The 21,113-nt window shown below is 43.6% G+C and overlaps 1 protein-coding gene across 5 annotated transcripts in view; it reads left to right on the top strand.

Moving 5' to 3' along the window:
* The window catches only part of TFAP2E (transcription factor AP-2 epsilon), a 74,012-nt gene that overhangs the window by 23,954 nt on the left and 28,945 nt on the right, over positions 1–21,113 (top strand). For 2 of the 5 annotated variants that reach the window (XM_081871705.1, XM_081871706.1), the window contains exon 4: positions 9,473–9,562. The exons of the other annotated variants lie outside the window; for them this stretch is intronic. In XM_081871705.1, coding sequence (XP_081727831.1) covers positions 9,473–9,562 — 90 coding nt within the window. The remainder of the gene's footprint in view (positions 1–9,472; positions 9,563–21,113) is intronic. 5 annotated transcript variants of the gene reach the window in all.

Genomic DNA, 21,113 nt, shown 5'->3' with positions numbered 1-21,113 from the left:
TTCAGTGGTTAACCACAAGAGGTTCATGTTTAATAGCTTTTTCCAAGCAGCTGGTTGCTTGACTCTTGGAAAGAAGCAATTCAGGGGTGTATCTCCAAGGCGGAGGGTGCCTACATTTGCCATACGACAGGCCTAAGTGGTACTATTTTTTTTTAAATTTAAAATGGACACAAGCAATATTTGTCTATTTGTGCTGTGTTTTAAAAATAACTTGCACGTGGGCAGTAAAAATTAGTCATGCTGTAGGACGGCCAGATTATAAAACTTGCAAAAAGCAGGGGGAGGGGAGAGAGAGAAAGTTCATGCTATTTCATCTGTTGCACATCAGAGCTTGGGCTGCTCCCTTTTCTTGCTCATGAGATTCTGCAAAGCACCTTGTATACTGGGGGCACTACGTAGAATCAGAATTGTAGAATGGGAAGGCTTCCCAGGGGTCATCTAGCCCAACCCCTTTCAATGCAGGAATCACAGCTAACAAATCCCTGACAGATGACCATCCAACCTTTGTTTAAAACCCTCCAGTGAAGGAGAGTCTACCATGTTCTGAGGTCGTCTGTTCCATGTTGAACAACTCTTACCATCTGACAGTTCTCCCCTCTGTTTAGTCAGAACAATCTCCTTTCTTGTAATTTGAATCCATTGGTTTGGGTCCTATGTCCTGCAACACAGCAAGAATTTGGTTTTCTGCTGTTTGCAAAATGAATTGCAATTTGGGTTGTCAAGAATCATTGCGTAGTAATTTCTGTAAAAACATGAACTTTCAGTCCCACCTTAACCACATTAATATAGACAAGTGGGACACGTGAAAATGACTGTTTTTTATTCATTAAAAATATTTATATACCCCTATTCACCGACAGTTCATTAGCAGATATCCTTTTCAAAAATCTGGTCTGGGTGAGGCTCGCCTAAGGGGCATAATTTAGCAGATTTAGGCTTTGCATATATACCATTCTCACACAGAATCCTGGGAACTGCAGTTTGCTTAGAGTGCTGGGAATTTAGATCAGTGAGGGGTAAACTACAGTTTCCAGGATTCTTTGGGGGAAGCCAGGTGCTTTAAATGTATGATGTATATGTAGCCCCAGAACCCTGGGCAATACATGTCTACCCATTGGTAAATAGCCTGATTTCAACAGGACTTACTCTCAGGTAAGTGTGTACAGGTCAGACATCCAGCCCTAGGCATGCTATACAGCACTTGTGCATGTAATAGGGCGCCAGATCTTAGCCACTGGATAAATGAAACTAGAAATTGTAGCAAAAGAAAGGGGGCAGAATAGGTGAATGAAAATAGGCGTTGCAGGCTTGTGTGTCTGTGTGCATGAAATAATATTCATGATGAAGAAAGTCTTTAAGCCTTTTTTGTCTTAAAAGATGACAGGAGAGACAGGACAAAGCATGTGTCATGCTTTGAACACTTGAAAGAGCACAAATGTTCAGAATTATTAATATTGGGTGGGTGGAGGTGCTCAAACACAGAATATTGAAATAGGTGGAGAACTAATAAGGACATAATATTAGTGGATTTAACTACAGAAGCACAAACATCACAAGCAAAACTCAGCATTAACTGGGCCTTTAAAACAGAGTTACTGACAGGTAAAACGTCAGTATTCTTTTTATGGAAACATTTATGTGTGGGGACGTAGATGGTAAACTGTCAACAAAATGCCAATCTACTCTATTAGTTCCCTAATCCTTTCAAAAGAGCACTTTATGCTAGCAGCCATCCCAATGCCTTGTGGCAGGAAGTTCCAGAGACTTAATTGCACAGCTCGTTAATCTATGCCTTCTGTCTGTATTGAAGTTAAACCTGCTTACCTGTCCATTTCAGCTGCACATTAAAAAGAGGCAATGTGTGACTTCACTATCTCAACTGCACATTTGAACTTGTAAGCCTTTATCTTGTCTTCCCAAATCCCAGACCTGGGAACTGCCTCTAGACAGCACCTTCATGTTATCAGTATGTGGGCTCTCATCTGGACAATTCCTGCTTCCACATACTGGTCCACATACACATATCCTCTCCTGATTCAGGTGGAGTGGAGAGCAAGTGAGGTGGGAGCCATCTGCATAAATTGAAGACTCCAAGCTCCAAATGCAAAGGGCACAGTGCTTGCACCTTCAAACCCACAGAGAGCACTGCTGGGGCGGCGGCAGCAGCACTGAGCACTACTGAGAGGTTGAGCAGAATTAGTAGGGTAGCACTCCTCTTCTCTCCCAGTTAAAGTAACTAGTCGGGGTGGCCAGTGCTCCAGACCAGAGAATCCAGGTGCATTTGCAGTTGATAGCATTTGATTATGCAGGGCCACCTCCTCCCTGGCTGCAATCGCTTGCACAATCCTTTTTACTACTGTTACTTCAGGCAGATTAAACAACAGCTGCTTCACATTACACAATTGGAAGATGTACAAAGGCTGCTAGTGAAACATCTCCCATTGTATAGAACAATGAAACTGGCATGTTGGGTGTATGTGCAATATCCGTACCTGTGCATGCCAGATTCCCACAGTCATCCCAGCTCCCTCCCCCCGCCCGCCAAAAATGTGGGAGGACCATAAGAATAAATTATCCCTCTCATACAGGTGTGCACATCAAATGTGTGTATCAGAAGACAGAATGCACAGGCACATAAACCATCACATGCATCCCATGGTGTCTCTTGCATGAGTAGAAGAGATTTCCACTCATGCAACGAGAATTTGCCTTCCTTTCTTGCCCACTCCAGTCACCTGCACACCCTCAAACTCTGCTCTAGGAGGCTGGGGAACCCTCCAGAGCATATTTTGGGGGTGCACACAAACTGCACCAAGAGGAGAGAAAGCTACAATTCAGTTGCACGACTGGAAGTTCTGCTTATGCATTGTTGGATTCTGCCCTCCGTATTTCTGGCCATTTGGACCAGCATTAGGAAACGGGGGTGGGGGGGGAGAGAAGTCATGCTTCAGCATCTAACTGAGGTGGATTTCCAAGGCTGCATGCACACCAGACATTTTAAAACACAAAGCACCCCTCTGCCAAATCGTGGAAATTGTAGTTAGTTAAGGGTGCTGGGAATTAAAGCTCTACGAGGGGTAAACCAGGATTTTGGGTGGGTGGGTGCTTTAAATGTATGGTGTGGACGCAGACCAAGCAACATTAAAATAGAGTGTATCTAACAGTGTAAAAAGTGCTGCTTAATGTTCACTTAAATGAAATGGAAAGATAGTGTGTTTCGTTATTTAGATGCAGCCCAGCACCAAGGTCCTCTGGGCAGCATCCCATTGCAGTGAAAACACAAGAAAGGCAACAAACAAAAAACAGGCATCAGTAAAGCCCACTAATTGAAACACAGAGAGCAAGGAGATGAAAGCACAGAGCCTGATCACTTGGGGGGGGCATCCAGCTTATTCATCCTTGGCTTGAGAAAAGGGTTTTCTTTTAGGAAAGGTCAGGTGTATATCTCACGTACTCCACATGCAGACGGTCCCTGCTAGCATCTTCCAAGGTGGGCTGGGGAAGACGTAGGGAGCTGCCCCCTGTTAGTGGTGTCACTTTAGTTGTATAACTTTAGCTATGATTTTATAGATTTTGGAATCTGTCTCTTGTATTTTCCCATGTCTTGCCTTGCTTTTCTGGTACAGCCTTCCCCAACCTGGTGCCCTTCAGAGATTTTGTGCTGCAACACTCATCAGCCTCCAGACTTTGGCCAGGCTGCCAGGGCCCAACAGGAACTGTAACCCCAAATATTTGGGGAGCACCAGTAGTGCCTTTAAGGAGTTATACTTTGCCCCCCCCGATGAGCAAAGACCAGGTGAAGAGGGTGGGAAGGCACATGGGCTAAGCACACACTCCACCATGGACGGGCGCCACAGCCATGCCTCTCACTGCTGACACACATGGCAGAAACACTTTCCCGCCATCCAAAGGTTTGGGTGTTGTGGGGAAAGGTGCTCTCAGAGTACTGAAATCTGTGGGGAGAGTTCCTTCATGGGTCCCTCCGTAGGTGAACACGATGCTTTGACCCGGTATGAGGCAAGTTTCTCTGTTCCTCTGTTCTCTTATTCATTCACATCGCCCTCACTTGCCCTCAATGATATCCTCATTCAGATTGGCTACTTAGCACTGTGATGTCATCCTGTTCACTACGTGGTCCCTGTTGGGGTGGGATCAGCCAGGATGTGACGAAAACGAGCAGCACCTGGGATAAAATGACACTGACGCCACAACAGCAGCCCAGGACCAAAGTGGAGTGGGAGAAAAGTTGAGTATTTCACACCATCTCAGAAAATACTCTGTCCACGAGAACTGCTAGTTTCATCTCCCAAAAATGAAAACTGAGAATGATGAACATGTAGCTGTACAATCTCAAGTACACCCAGCATGCATTGCTTCTTTCATTTTGCTTTCTGAGAAGCTTAGGAAAACTGACAGCGATCTCCGTTTTCCAGTTAAGGGCAGGTTATAAATATTTGCTGCTGTGCAAGAATTCTGAGGGATGACAGGCTATATATGCAGAGCAAGCAGGACGAACATCTGGCGCATGGCTGCATGCTCCTATTCACCCTCTGCTCTCTGCGGCTGCTTGTTTTGCAGCAATCTGCTTAAAGCGGTGCCAAGCCCCGTCATTGGAGTGGCTCACCTCTCGGTAAAATATTTACCCTATTTCTTAAAAAAATACTTTTATTGAACCATCGTTGGGGAGGGAGTTAAGGTGGAGGATTGGTTTATGCTGCAGCACGAGGAGAATAGCAGGCATGAAATATTCAAGCCCTGCCTTGGGTTTCCCATCAGTGGTTTTGATGATGGCAAATACACAAAAATGTGCAGGGAGCCAGTGTGGTGTAGTGGTTAGAGGGCTGGACTACAGCCTGGGAGACCAGGGTTCAAATCCGCCCTTGACCATGAAGCCCCCTTGGGTGACCTTGGGCCAGTCACTGTTTCTAGCCCAATCTCGTAGGGTTCCTGTGAGGACGAAATGGAGAGAGGGAGAACCATGTATGCCACTTGTGAGTTCATCGAGGGAAAGATGGGATATAAATGTGAGATACACACCCACACACTAGACTCTTAAAGCTTCAAACAACACTTCAGACAAGTTTGTGCTAGATCCCAGAAGGATGCCATTAATCACCATAACCATATATTTATGCCGATGACTAACATAACAGAAATATTAAAGTCTTAAAGCAAAACAAAATGTTTTGCTCTATGTCTTTACTTGCTATATCTCTCTTATGTTAGTCACTGTAATAAATACCATGTGGGTAATATATATATATGTAGCCACAGGCTGGCATAAATCACAGAACTGGCAACAATGTCCTGCAGATCACTTTGTGCCCCCACAGGCTAACCAGTTCACACTTTGTACATCAGATGTGTCTGTTGCGTGTAAGTGACATGTCTCCTAGTGAAAGGCATAATGTGTGAGGGGCAGAAGTGTGTGCAGTGGTAACTCAAGAGAACAGGTACAGAGTGTGCTCAGGGGGGCCACCCTTAGTCACGGCTGCCTGGCATGGTATTGTTACAGATCTGCGTCTTTCCCCCCTGCTGTTTATTGTGTTGAAACACTGGCGCATATGCAGCAAAAATATTTGCCCCCTAAATTGTTTGCTGTCTCGGGCAAATGTCTGCTATCAGGGTGGTGCCTACTCCTTAACCCCACCCCGTAATTACAATGCCATGCCAAGAAATCCTGAATCCCATCAGGATTTTGAAAATCAATTTTATTTGCATAGTTTATCATATTTTGAACAATTTGTTCCAGTTTGGCTAGTTGGGTGGGAGCAGGTGAGCAAGGAGCTATGCAGGCCACTCTTTAGACTACTGGATATCATGGTCAGGTGCCCCCTTTAACGTTGGAGGTTTCAGGTATACCTTTGCAGCCCTAAAGCCTAGAAACTTGTGCTTTTTGAAAGAAAGAAAATTGCTGAGGTTCTCAGAAGGGTGAAACCTGGGCATCTTTTCCCGCCCTCCTCCTGCAAGTTAGTGACAGGCCTTCTACAAGGCCCTGTCTATGATAGAAGCAATTCTGTGACTTACCACAACAACCAGCTCCTTTCTTGAACTGCTCTGCAGCTTTGAAGCTTCCACCTCCCCAACACTTAACCTCCCCAACACATCATCTTGTCATTTAAACCCCGGGCTCTGTGTCCTGCGATCCCCAGGGGATACCGTAAAAGATAGCCCTCCTCCTTCTTTCTGACATTCTTTTAAATATTTCATAGCTATCAACATGCCCCCTTCCCAAATTCCACCCTCTCCCCGGGCTGAACAGACTGATTTCTTCCACGTTTCCTCCTAGGACAATATCTTCCAGCCCTTTTAATCATCCTCCTTTGAGCGTTTTCCAATTTGTCTTAAGACTTAGCAATCTCAAAGTGGACACACAAGATCTCTCACAGGGAGTCTTGCCGAAGCTGAGTGAAATGGCTGTTTATCATAGCCAGAGGTTGGCTTTATTTTAAAATTTTCATGTAATAATATTCATATACTGTTTAGCATTAGTGAATCATCTCATAGAGGTTTACAAGATTAAAAATGGCAAAACTGATTCATAGGGGGAAAGGGGGGAAAACCCTCATATTATTGCATTTATTAAACTTATACTGTAGTGTACTCTTCTTCTTAAAGGAGCCCTATACAGGGCAATTGTGTTAGCGCTAATGGTCAGGGGAAGGCTGATCAAACAGGTGGTTCCCCCCCCCTTTTAATAATAAATTTTATTGAGTTTTCCATATTTAATTACATTTCATTACACAGATCTATATCATAAAGCATTGCTCCAACAAGAGCATCGACTTCCCCCCTCCCTCTTTCTGACTTCCCAACATCTTTTAACAAATTCTTCGTATTTCTATAGATATTTTTTTACCTTATATCTTCTTCTTCTTATTTTAAAATCACCTCCTTATATGTAAATCGGTTCCATATTTTCTCATTACAAAGCATTTCATTATTCAAATTAAGCTCAAAATAGTCCTTCAATGTCTTTTGTGCCTTTTCCAGTATTAGTTGATTGTCCAGTAATCCATCATTCATCCCCCACCTAAATATAGTCTCTTCTTTCCCTTTCAATTCCATTATTAACACATTATGGTCTGAAATGCTTTTAGGAAGAATTCCTGTTTTTGTTACTCTTGTTGCCAACTCACAATGGAAATGCCCAATGGTTGGTTATGATGATTAAGTTCATGCTTATCAGCAGAAGTATTGTCCTTTCAACCATAGATGTCTGTATAAGGAGATTAGACAAAATCATGGAGGCTATTGATGACTACTAACCGTGGTGGCTATGTTGTACCTCTACTGTTGGAGGCAGTATGTATGCTTTGGAATACCAGTTGCATATCCCAAGCATATTCTGCATCCTGATTCAGATTCCAGAGTCCCAGGCCTTCAGCCTTCTCCACAGGGCAGGTGGGGTGGGGAAGGCGCCCTAGAGAAGGTTGGGGAATTTCATAGCAGAAGGACCTCAAGCTAATAGTGGTGAATGACGGGGAGTCATTGTGGAGGCTGCTCAGGTTCTGTGATCCTTGCGGAGGGAGAGAAAGATGAGTTTAATACTTTGGATGTTCCTCCAGGCAATAGAACTGGAGTGGGCCATACGTCACAAGTGCACGTGCAAGAGTGACAACTTGGGAGGGTTTCTTCAGGAACCTGAGGAGAGATTGGCAGCAGCGCAGCACACTGTATGCTGGGGGGAGGGGTACTTGGAGAGGAGGGGCTTCTCCTCACCCCTTTTCAGTCCCACCAGTGCCTGGAGTTGCCCTCTGGACAACCTCAAAACAACGTGGTGGGGGATGCTAGAACAAGGCCCTTGGGAGCAGGGTGTCGACAACTCCTCCTGTTTGTGCAGTATCACGCAATGCACTGGATTTCGTGGAGGAAAAGGTTATCCATGGCTACTAGCTTGGATGGCCATGTTGCACCTCATTGTTGGAGGCAGTAAGCCTCTCTGGATACAAGACAGTAATCAAAGTACTGGACTGAACATGGATTAGAATCTACTGTAAATCTGATGTGACTAGTAGAGTAGAAATAAAAGTGTTCAGAATGAGAAGAAAAAGTAGTATTGGTCTGATAGTGGGCAGGCTGGCTTACCATAACTGATGTCCCTCCCTGTAAGGTAAAGGGACCCCTGACCATTAGGTCCAATCATGGCCGACTCTGGGGTTGCGGCGCTCATCTCGCTTTATTGGCCGAGGGAGCCGGTGAGCAGCTTCTGGGTCATGTGGCCAGCATGACTAAGGCGCTTCTGGTGAACCAGAGCAGCGCATGGAAACTCCGTTTACCTTCCTGCCGGAGCGGTACCTATTTATCTACTTGCACTTTGACGTGCTTTTGAACTGCTAGGTTGGCAGGAGCAGGGACCAAGCAACGGGAGCTCACCCCATCATGGGGATTCGAACCGCCGACCTTCTGATCGGCAAGCCCTAGGCTCTGTGGTTTAATCCACAGCGCCACCCGCGTCCCGTCCCTCCCTGAGGAACCCCCATATAAGTTTCCAAAGAGCTGCATATTCCACGGAGCACAGCTTGAAAATCACAGTGTTCTCGTTGATTCAGGAAGGGAGTATAACAACATTCAAATTAGATTAATTTGCATAATTTAGACAGGATGCAGACATCAGCCTTTCCTGATGCAGAATCCACATGACTTTAGTGCAGGGGTTTGATGTCTGGGTTTTGTGGCACAAGAAGGCGCCCTTCCTGCTTCATGCCAACTCCTTTTTCCTAGTTTGCACTGCAATGTGCAAACTTGTTCCTCACCTGGAGTAAATTCATGAGCCCTCTAGGGGTTATGTGGAGCAGGGCTGTCTCACCTGGGGACTTCACCTCAAACTTTGTTAGCAATGCTGATCAATCCATTGGCCTGCGAGGAGGAACCTTGCAGTAAAGGGAGTGTTCCAGAAAGTCCCAAGTTTATTGAGAACAGGATGGCAAATTTACAGGGCTAATTTTGTTCATATTTCTAATTGTAGTGCATTCATACTTACACAAGCACGCTTCTTTGGGGGGTGGGGAGCAGCCCCAAGTGTAGCTTCTTAGTCTTTGGTTGGGATGAGTGGAAATCTTTTGATATTCTTCATAGCCTCAAATGGGTCATGTTGTTCTCTAGACCCAAAGTTCTTAGCAATCTTTATTCTGGGATTTTCTGTGGGTCAGGTTTCTGGGTTAGGAAATATCTTCCCATCCACTGAGTTAGTAAACCCCTCTCTAGCTGGTTTATCAGACAGATGGCTGCACCTTAACACATAGTTGTTTCCCTGTGGTCACCATTGGCTCCTATGGACCGTTTGTCTGCAGTGTCCATTATCCTTGCATTCTAGGTGATGTCATTGGTTTCTTCACTGGCAGCGCAGCGACTCTTAACCTCTTTCCCTTTGGCCTTATTAAAGAAAAAAATGTCACAGACTTGCCAATTCATACTCTCACTCTGTTTCTTTAATGCTATAATCGTTTTTCATGTGTCAACATCATTCCAGACCAACACCCGCTGATGATGCAGGAAACTTGCTGCTGTTGCATCCCTGCTAGGTGGCCTTCCAGCCTCTGCTTAAAAACCTCCAAGGAAGGTAGGAGAGCCCGCCACCTTCCCTGGCTGCCTGCTCCACTCTCAAACATGTCATGCCACCAGGAAGTTCTTCCTCCTAACATTTAGTCAAAATCCCCTTCCTTGTAATAGGAACCTCCTGCCCTCTGGAGCAACAGAAAAGAAATCTGCGCCATCATTTTTGTGTAACAACCCTTCAGATATTTAGATGAGGACTTGGCTGGCTTCAAGCTAGCAGGTTCTAATTCACCACTGTTGTATTTATTAGAACCCACTGACTGGAGGCAGAGAAAAAAATGGTGACTCAATGGGAAAGAGCCAGTTAGATACTGCACCACATGAGTGATGTGCACTTGGGGTGACCAGCATATATACCGTACATCTATGTGTGAGTTCCTAGAGGTTAGGGATTAAAATGAGACACTCTAAAGCTAGCCGGTAGAGCTGCCCAAAGACTGAGGTTTCTGTGACCTGTTTATTGTGCATTATCGTCCTGATTTGCTTGCACAAAAAGTTTTTGGAGAAGTTAGATGATGTCTGCTATTTATTATTTGCAGGGAGGTTATATGACATTGCATCAATCTAGTGTTACCTTGCCAGTGCATTTTCCTGTCACTTTCCTTATTGCAAAAATTTCAGTTTGTTCCGCAAGACTGCCAAATCCCCATTTTGTTTGTTCCGCAAGACTGCCAAATCCCCATTTTATTTGTGCAACCTGAAATGGTCTGATATGTGATTAAATCCCATCTGAAAACAGGGACAGTGACTTGAGTGAAAGGCAACTGGTGAAAGCTCAGAATTAAGAGACATAGGTATCTCCAGGTATCGGTGAAAATAACATACGAGATGGAAATTGCTTTGCAAAAATATTAGAAGAAATTTGCAAACTGATGTGGAAATGTGGAAGAGAAAGAAAGACTGGAAAAGTGAAAATCGAAATTGACCTCTGCCCATTCCTAGTCCCAGAGCTGAGCTGACTATCTTTCTTTGGCCAATTAAAGACTGGCACTACTTGACAACAGTCAAGTATGACAGCATGATGAATTCATATGCCAGTAAATTTAATGTTGATTTTAGTGTTCTGATACAACAAGCCCACTTCCAAAACAAACAAACAAACAACATTTTTGTGGTAAGAAAATTGATGGGAAAATGTCCTGGAAAGTGTGGCATAATGACAACATCATATGTCCTTCTTATGAACAAATCAGAATGGATCCTCAAGAAACAGCAATCTGTAATAACCTCAGTGCATTTTTTGTGCAAACACATCAGGAGGAATGCTCATCTGGAAGCACCCTTCATTTCAGCAGTCTTAGCTGCTGTGTATTTGCGTGTGTGTCAGAAACTACTGTTGTTCTGCTGCAGATCATCCAGTTGATCTTGATCTGCCCCTGTACTGCTTCAGATGTTTGCAGGAAAAGTGGGAATTCCCTGCTTCTCCATAAGGAACTAGCGTGAGACAAGCCTTCCATAACTCCAGAGAACTGCTGTGAAAGATCAGCCTGAAATCCATTTAGTCCAGAAAACACTTTCCAGAGGCTCAGTAGTAAGACATGAAGATGATGTCCTCCTTGTTTGTCCCCAGTACACTGCTTCTCTCTAAAGTGGTAGTCAACAACCTGGATGGCTTCAAAAGAGTGTCAGACAAATTCATGGAGGATAAGGCTATGATTCTGTGATCTCTAGTTTGCTTAAGCTAGCACCTTCACCCCCCCCCCCAACCTTAGACATTTTCACACCAGGAAGGGAAAACCCTATCCCTGTACACTTAAAAAACAAAGTAGAAATATGACGGCACGGTGGATGTTGGAGGCACAGAGAAATAAGATGAAATTGCTGTTGTCATTTTGCTCAGCCTTTTCTGGTTACACAGGGAAATTGTTTTTCTTGCAGATTAAAAATAAATAAATCATTATGTTACATTAAAAAAAAGACCAGAAAGGGGGGGAAAGCAAGCTGAGTGCTAACAACCGTAATGATTTTTGCTTTAATTAGAACATAACAGGCTTTTTATTAAATACCGCTGAATAAGAAATGCTTTACCAGCCGGGTACACAATGTGGGGTTTTGTGCATTCATTACATGCCACTGTTTGCTTATTTCTGCATGTGTGCCAAGCGAGCAAGAGATAATATGTAGAAAATGTGCTCCAGCAATATATTTATTTTTTATTACAAGGCTGGAAAATTTGGCTGTAATCACAATGTTGGGGTTTGTCTTTTGGTTCAAATCCTTGTCAAAATTTGCAATTTTGTAGAAAATCAACCCACCCATTATTCCATCAGATGAGGTTATGATCCATTATCACATGTCTCGAGGATTTATTTATTTTTTGGCACAGTCTTTGTTTAAAGAACTGTATGTTTAGCGAGCACAGGGATAAGTGCCTGTTTGGCTTCTCTGCCATTTCTGTGTGTTTTTAAACATTCGCTATTTTTAGACTAAGTAAGTTCTCAACAGGAGGGATTCTGTCAATTTCTTTTTTCTCTTTGTTTCTCATTTTTCCAGCCTTAAGTTCAGTTCTTCAACTTTCAGCACCAGTTTTGGGATTATTGTTCTTTTAATTCTCATGAAAATGTGTCCTAATTTTAGTGCACAGTACAGCAAGGGATTTTTATGAATATAATGTATTTTATATGTTCTATTCATGAACAGTTTTATGTACAATTTTCCCCAACTGGGTTTTAGCTGCGTTTTTTCTACACTTTCTGTTGTATGCTGTTTAGAGAGCACTTTGATCAAGCAGTTTATAAATCTTTTATTTATTTCAGAGAATTTATATGCTGCTTAGTTGCAGTGGCGTAGCGTGGGTTGTCAGCACCCGGGGTAAGGCAAGTAATTTGCACCCCCTAACCCGTGGATTTGCGCCCCCTAACCCTACCCCCAGATGTTGCACCCGGTGTGGCCAGCCCCCCCCTGCACCCCCCACGCTACGCCACTGCTTAGTTGTAAAAAGAAAACCTGCAAAGAGGATATTAAATTTATACTGATATAATACATACTGCTTTATATATTGTATTGATTAACAAATGTATTATATAATTACACTCCCATGACCCCTCTATGAGACTTTGGTGGATGGAAACGGTGGAATCCTCCTATGTTTTTGCCAAGTCTCTTTCCCCCCTCCCCACATTCCATGGCAGTAGAAAGAGATCTGTCCCAATCGAGTTAGACAGCATTTATATCAAGAGAAAACACGGCTCTCACTTCTGACCAAATCTGGGATGCCCTTTGCCTAGGCTGCTGTAAAAGGGCTGAGATTCCTATTTATGCTGTACTTCCAGCCAAGGCTCCCAGAAAATGTGAACAGAGAGATGGAGCCTTAATTGGCAGTGTGCAGAATTAATTCCCTCGCAGTCACGTTTATTTTGGTGTAGGATTGCATCATTCTTCCCTTCCTTGCTCATCTCCACCTACATGTTAGAAGCGTCCAAAAGAGCTGCTGCTACACTTTCCCTAAGGAGATGGAAGCCAATTCTTGAAGGGATTTGGGGGTGGGAATGGGGTCAGAAGCAGGCACATGGGAAATCAACTGAGGATGACTACAGCCTGTAGGACTCCAGTGAACCAGTCACTTTGTGCTGGTGGGTCGAGCAGCTGATTGTGTCCGCAGGTGAGGAAAAGCTTGATGGTGGACTGACTTTTCTGCTTGGCTGGCTCACATTCGAAGCCAGATAGCAAAACTGAAGTGTTTGCAGATTTACTCCTTGACCATTGGGAGTTCAGCGACACCTGGAGATTCTCCACCTTGCTCATCCTTAGTCTTCTCCGATTTTAACAGCCACATCAGGGCAGGCAGCTGATCCTTGACAATGATGGGAATTGAGACATGGTGCAATCCTCTTCCTAGTTTTATAAAATGTTGGAGGGTTTGCAAAGTAGGAGGGTTCTGCAGTCCCCACACAGGAGCATTTCAGCAGGTGAATTATTACAATTGCATTTTTATAACTTTTGATTTTTATGTTATGTTATGTATTGGCATTTAAGTTCTTTGCCCTGTGGTCTTTTGACAAAGAACACTATACAAATTCAATAAAATAAATGCATAAATGACTGCAGAAGAGGTTGCAGCGTGTGCGTGCGCAAGGAGAGAGGCTTGAAACTTGCTATCCCAGCCAATTTATAGCCCCGACATTCCGAGTACAGATGTGGAGAATGTACAAAGCGAGTTGGATTCACTTTTGAAAAGTGTTCGTCTTTCCTCCCTCACTACAGCTCCATCTCCTCTGTTGCCGATTGCTGATGGTTGAAATCTCCCTTCCTGCCCATCCCTGTTCCTCCCTTTGTCAAGCAAACCTAGCCGAGGACTTTTATTTTAAAGGGTGGATAAATATCTGCCAGGGATGAATGATGTATAATTAATTAATTCTGTTTCTGCATAAGCAGGAGGCGGCAGGCGATGTCATGAGAGCACTGCACTCCGAGCAGGTCTCCAAAATGAGAGAGGAACCAAGGGAGAAGGGGGTCTGTATCGGTTTAGTCACAATCTTGCACTCTTTTAAAAAGCCAGCCTTGCAAATTGGAATTGCTGACTCTGGACTCCAGAGGCATTTTTTTTTTAAAGAAAAGGTTACGACTGTCGCCTCCCTAGTAACTGAGGTGCCTGAAAGATGGCTGCCTTTCAAGCCAGAGAGGCATTTATTGCAGCAACAGCAGACCAAAGCTAGGAAGAATGGGAACTCTCCATTACTGACCTCTGAGCAAGCTTGTAAACAAGAAGACCTGCCTGGCTGCGAGTCCCCGGGGTATATTATTCCCCATCTCTTTAGTACAGCACTGTAATTATAGATCTGGTTGGAGCGGATCCATATTCCCATTGCACAAATTGATACTTACACTGAGTCAGTGAGTATTTAACACAATCTGTTTAGCAATGGAGTAATTGAACTGCGAGGCAGCCGTGGAAGGCTGGAGAGGTGGAGCTGCCAGCGACTTGCTTAAAGGCCTTGTAACAGAAAAGTCAGTTCCAGGCCTTGCAGTGAGCCCGGCAGAGTCTATTGCAGATCACTGTCACAACTTCCCCCAGTTCCTAGTTATAGTGCCTGTTCTCTCAGCTCTTCATACAGGCTGCTGGCCTGCGCATTCTTGACCTTGTGCCTAATACAGTGGTACCTCGGGTTACATACGCTTCAGGTTAAATACGCTTCAGGTTACACACTCCGCTAACCCAGAAATAGTGTTTCAGGTTAAGAACTTTGCTGCAGGATAAGAACAGAAATCGTGGTCTGGCGGCACGGCGGCAGCTTTAGCCATTAGCTAAAGTGGTGCTTCAGGTTAAGAACAGTTTCAGGTTAAGTATGGACCTCCGGAACGGAATAAGTACTTAACCTGAGGTACCACTGTACTGGAGCATCTTCTAATCGACAGCAATACCTACTTGGACCCTGCTAGACTTTCCAAACTGAAATGCACTTTCATAGCAATCTGTAATTTTGTAATCTCATCCCCACCTCAGACATGGGATTTCATAATCTTCCACGTTTTGTTCAGTTAGCTTTTATCGTTTAGCCTGTGGCCATGACAAAACTCCTCACCTTTTGAAAAAAAATTCACAGATCTTTGCTACCAAAAACCCTGAGTTTTATGGGAGGTAAGGAAACGATGCCTTTTGAAGGTTTCTTTCATGGGTTCTGTGCTTTGTAACAAGACGCCCTTGGCAGGAGTTTGGTGAAGCAATAGAGCGGAAGAGGCGTAGCTCAGTGGCAAAGCATCTGCTTAACATGCAGAACATCCCAGGTTCGATCCCTGCATCTCCAGTTAGGGTTGGGAGGGAACCTGGCCTGAAGCCCCGGACAGCTGCTGCCAGTCAGCAACACCAAGGTAGATGGATCAATGCTCTGACTCTCTATAAGGCTGGTTCCTATGTGCAGCTTGCTTGCTACCCCCTTGTGAGTTATTTCTTCCATGCAGGCTCAAACAAGATAAGGCATAGTTGTGGGTAAAGCAAGGACTTCTTGGTAGTGGAGGGAAGGTGGGGGTCTCATTGCAAGGCTGGAACTATCACACAACTTCCTTCTTGCAGTCTGTATTTTCCCTTGAATTTAAGACTGAAAAATGAGAAACCAAAATCATCAGATCCACCCATCCTTGGTTCAGAGTTAAGGAATTTGAGCATCAGACTGTCAGGAAGTAAGCTATAGAATGGGAAACCCTTTTCCCTCTGTGCTTAAAATTCAGCCTTTGTTTAAAAGAAAATGCTACTTCTTTAAATTTGTCAGGTATTGGAGGGTACGTCGCATTCTTGGGTTGTTTAATTCTCTGAGAGTTTCCCAAGACAGAATGGAGACTACGACCATCTTGTGCCTTATACTGGGTTCTTTAAAATTCCCCGCACCACAAAATATAGTGGTTGTTATGTACTGCTGAAACATGAGAAAACGTGGCTTCTTAGAGATCCAAAATGTTTGTAGTTATAATATAATAAACTATTGTACTTGAGCTATAGTCTTTTGCAGGATCTGACACCAAGGTGGAATCTACACACATAAAAAAACACTGTGAAAATGCTTTTTAAAAAAACGTTTTTTTGGGGGGTGTTGAATTTGCCATAGCTCACCATCGCCATCTGCTGTCACATTTGCATATTGCACTTTATGGATGCAACAAGGAAGCGACCACTGTACAGCGCTTCCGCTTCTGCCGGGGAACAGACGAAATCCTGGACATTTTCTATTAAATTGAAAATTCCTGCCGGGCACCAATTTAGCCTCCTCCCCACCCCCAACATTACCAGAATTTTCTGATATATATGGCGACCCTTCTTATTTAAAACAACAAACGAATTTGTTACAATTCTTTCCTCATTTTACAGTTAAGGAGACTGAAATGTAAGAACAAGGATCAAGGCAGCAAATAGAAAACTGAAGCTATGTTTTCTCACCCATATCATGTGCAAACCACAATACCACACCACACCACACCACACCACCACACCACACCAAATTATTCATCCTCCACAGAGCTGCAATTCTCAGAGTTCCCTGGGAGGACTGTTGCACCACTCTGAGAATTGTAGCTCTGTGAGAGGAACAGGGCCTCCTACCTACTTTGAGCGCCTTAACAAACAAACCACAGTCCCCATGATTCTTTGGTGGAAGCCATGGCTCTTTAAAGTGGTATGATACTGCTTTAAATGCATGGTGCAGATGGCGCCTCTGTCTCAAGATTTAGCCACCTACAACTTGAAGGGGGGATGTGGGTGAGGGGTGTTAAAGGGCTTAATTGCGAGTTGTCCTGTTTCCATTCAAAACTGAGCACTGTTCCATATGTAACGCAACTCTCTTCATCTCCCTCTCATGCATATTTTGCTGCAGTAACTCTGTATAAAATTACCTAATCAGCAAAACAAAGGAAAAACTTAAAAGAGAGTTTACTGCCCCAGGGCTAAGCCCCAACAGCAGTCCCTTTCTTTAAAATGATATTTATAATGCTTAATTAAGGAGAGTGTAGAATCAAGGTGTGTGTGTGTGTGTGTGTGTGTGATAAAGCACTCTGGGCCATGTGGAAGGCTGTGAGCTTTTCCTCTGCCCTTGCCACGCCTGCAAGGCACCAGTTATCGCAAAGTTCCACATACTTTGTTACGACTTGCCTAATTAGAGGTGTGTGTGTGTGTGTCAATGAATCTGGGTGGCTGGGGTTTTTTTTGCTGCAGGTACAGCAGATTTTTTAAAACAGTTTTGCTGTTGGGGCGCAGACTCTCATTTGCTTTCCTTTGTGCAACGCAGGCGATTCTCATCTGTTTGGCAAAATGGGGTCTCTGGCGTTGCGGTGCTTCGGGGGAGTGGAACATGTTTTCTTTGTGAGGGGCAAAAATCCCGACAGTTCGGTTCTCACCTCTTACGTGCGTCTTCATTTCTCCAGTGAACTTGTGTGTTTGCGTGACAACTTTGGGCCAAATTCATTACAGTGTCAGAATCCCTTCTCACGTTCGTTACTGTGAGTGTTAATGGTTGTGGGGAAGCCATTAAGCCGTCACAAAATGAGCTCCCTCAAAATTGTCCAGTGCAAAGGTTGGGGGCAAAGCAGGTTGCAACACCCCCACACTCCTCCAAGTGTGTGTGTGCATTGTACCCTTATGGAAGGATATGTTTTGGTTCTCTGTTTCTCGTTTTTGCAATCTTAAATACAGTTCTCCACATTCTGCAGCAATTTGGAAAAAAAAAGTGTTTTACATCCCCATGAAAATCCGTCAGCATTTTAGTGAGAATTTCTCCTAATAAACACATTTTTATAACCAATTCCCCTTAACATAATGCATTTTCTGAGTGTTAGCTTTCACTAATACCTTCATTTTTATGCACACGTTCTTCTACTGTGTGCGTTTTTGTAAGCGTTGGTTGGAGAACTGCATTGCAGAATGCGGATAAACGCATATTTCGAAAAACATCTGCGTTATGCATACTGTTTGGGAAAGTGCAAATTTGATAGATTTGGCTTCAGATGTGAACCGAATAGAATTTCTCCTCCATCCCTACTTGAAAGTCAGACTTATAGGAATTTCTAACCTACATGATTTTACTTGGATCTCAAAAGTTAGGGTTAAGCCTTTGGAAGTTGTTCTTCTTGGATGGCGGGAATTGCAGCTGTTATGGGAGTTGTGGTGTTGCAGCCACATCTTGCTTGTGGGCTTCTCATTGGGAATCTGGTTGTACACTGTGAAAATAGAATATCGGACTAGATGGGCTTTTGGCTGTTCTAATGACTAACAGCAATGCTGGGGAGCAGATACTTTTGCCAGAATTGTGGCAGAAAGTATGAGTTAACTTCCTCCTGTTAGTGCTGTTCCAATCCTGCTCATCTGCTCCCCTGCCCCCGGCACCCATTTTTTTTTTTTTTTTTGAAAAATAGCAGTTTAGGATTATTAGGGGCCTAATCCAGCTCCCCCTCTGGTTTCACTTCTGATTCTACTGTATTCATTTGCCATTAATGCAATGCTTTTCTTTTGCAAACTCTGTTTTTTTAAAAAATATATATTTTTTATTTATTAAGGATTTTCTTGTTTTACAGAAGTATAGTGCCTCGTATTTTTTTTTCTTCTTCTTCCATGTAACGTTTTTACAAATCCGTTTCATTTGTTGAGGCATTAGGGGGAGAAGAAAAAAGAAAGAAAAAAGAAAGGGGGGTGGAGAGAGGGAAGATGGATGGGGTGGGGTCGGGTGGAGGTGTTTCTATTATGTTTAATGTATGTAGAGTTTTGCAAATTCTGTTATAATCTTTATTGCGTTTGCCCTCAAAACAACCCTACGATTTAGGTGACTGTTGTTGCCATTTTGCAGATAAGAACAGCCTGAGGACTTGGTTTAAATGCGAGCCCTGATTTAAATGTGACCCTGCGGCGTGAGTAAAAAAGGTATCCGTGCAGAGCAACATGTGCCTGGCATCACATCTAAACCAAGTTGCTGGCTGCTGCAATCGTGTATAAAGTTGGCATACTAGTAGAACACCTGCCTAGGGATGGGCAAATCTCTTGGTTTCAGTTTCTTATTCTTTCAATCTTAACATTAATTCTCCATATTTCCACGTCACTTTGAGATTTATATTTTTAAGTCTTCATGTAAATTCACCAGCATTTCAGTGCAAATTTCTTTTACACGTCTGTATACAATTCCATCTAATATACACATTTTTGCAAAGCGATTTCACCTAATATAACCCATTTTTATGCACATTATCCTAGTAATGTGTATCTTTTTATGCACACTGTGTCTTAATAATGTGCATCTTTTACACGTTACTTGGGTGGAGAACAGATTGCAAAATTTGGAGGAGTGTGAATTTCAAAAGATGGCTGTGTGTTTTGGAAACTGCAAATTAGGTAGGTTTGCCTTTAAATGTGAACTGAATTGAATTTTCACCTCATAGCTTATATCTGCTCACAACACAAACCTGTGGCATGCTAAGCCTGCTCAGGCAGCTGCCAGAAACCTGGTTTAGACAGGACACTGAGAATGCAGGACTCTGCATGGGTAGGTTTCTTTGCACCTACCCAGCATTATTAGCTATGATGGGGTTTTAAAAATAAATTTTAATTTATTTTTTGATGTGTTTATCACCCTGGGCTCCTTTGGAAGGAAGGGAGGAGTAGGAATTCAATTAATTGATATTTAACAAATGTTAATAATTCACCTAGGGTTGCCATATTTCAAAAAGTGAAAATCTGAACACAAAAATTGTTGAACCATTATCTTCCGACATTGAGAACAGCACACCAACTTCTTTTGAACAGCAGAACTCCCAAACTTCCCTGTTTTTGTTGTTGTTGTCATTATGGCAACCTTAGGGCCAAGGAATGCCAGCCATAAGGATATAAGTCCCATCTGTCTCTGCATCTTGTTTCCACCAAGAAAAGGCAAAAGGTATAATGGCAAAAGCTTTCTCCCACTGTTGCTGCCCCGCATCTGGCATTTGGCTTCTGAAAATGGAGGCTCCGTTTATCTATCATGCCTACTAGCCATGTAACAGACCCATCTTTTCACAGACTGGGCGAATCCCCTATTGAATTCAGCTATCCCACAAAGTATCTGCACCCTCATCGTAGTAGCAGGAGGCATGACTGGCTCCCAGCCTCTGGCGTTGCTCTGAGGAATGAGGTTTGTCCAGAAACACACTTCATCCCAGGAAACTCCCTTCAGCTACTGGAAGCCACCTTGCATACCCTTTGACATACCTGTTTGCCTTTGGTGTCAGACTGTCTGAACTAGCCCTCCCTGCCACTGTTTATATCGCTGCTTACCATTTTTTATTTGCCAAGCGTTTGCAAGTCTCTGTGCATCTGCCTCACCTCAGTGGCTCCCATTCCACAGGCACAGAGCTGAAGCTGCAAGACTCTTGTCTAGGGCCAGACTGTGAGTCCTATCTAGTAGCAAAGCTGAGTGCTGTTCGTGCATCTATAGGAGGGCAGGATCAGGCCAAAAGAGGCCCATCTAGTCCAGCATCCTGTTCTCAGAGTGGCCAACCAAATGACTCTGGGAAGCCTGCAAGCAGGACCCTGTATTCTCCCCACTCAGGTTCCCCAGCAACTTGTATTTAGAAACATACTGACACTGGAGATACTGTATAGTAACAGCCACCATACTTAGCGTTCATTGATGGTGCTATCCTCTGTGAATTTATCTAATCCTCTTTGAGAAGCATCCAGGCTGATGACCACCATTACATTTTGTGGCAGTACATTTCTTGTACATATTTCTTGTTGTACATTTGTATCTTGCTTTTCCTTCCAAGACTGTGTACATTGCCTTTCCCTCCCCCCCACTTTATCTTCACAACAACCCTCTGAGGTAGGCTAGGCTGAGAGTTGTGAAACCGCACCTATTTATAGTATTTCTTGCTTGTTGTTATTTATCAGAGTTAGCAAATTTTGCTGGTGCTTTGGCTTAAATATCAGGACTCTGAAAAATTGCTGTTAAAGCAATTTCTGGCATTTCCTAGCTTTGTGCATGTTTGTTCATGCTTTTCATACGGGAGTTGTTCCAGCTCCTTGATTGTTTTGGTTGCCCTTTTCTGAAACTTTCCTAGCTTAATGGGGGGGGGGGACAAATAATTTAAAATACAGGCTAAAATGTAAT

Source organism: Podarcis erhardii, assembly GCF_964252035.2.
Source record: "Podarcis erhardii genome assembly, chromosome: 7".
In the NCBI taxonomy this organism is placed as follows: Eukaryota; Metazoa; Chordata; class Lepidosauria; order Squamata; family Lacertidae; genus Podarcis; species Podarcis erhardii.
Note: the sequence above shows the minus strand (reverse complement) of the source record. Positions and strands in the feature narration are given on the sequence as shown.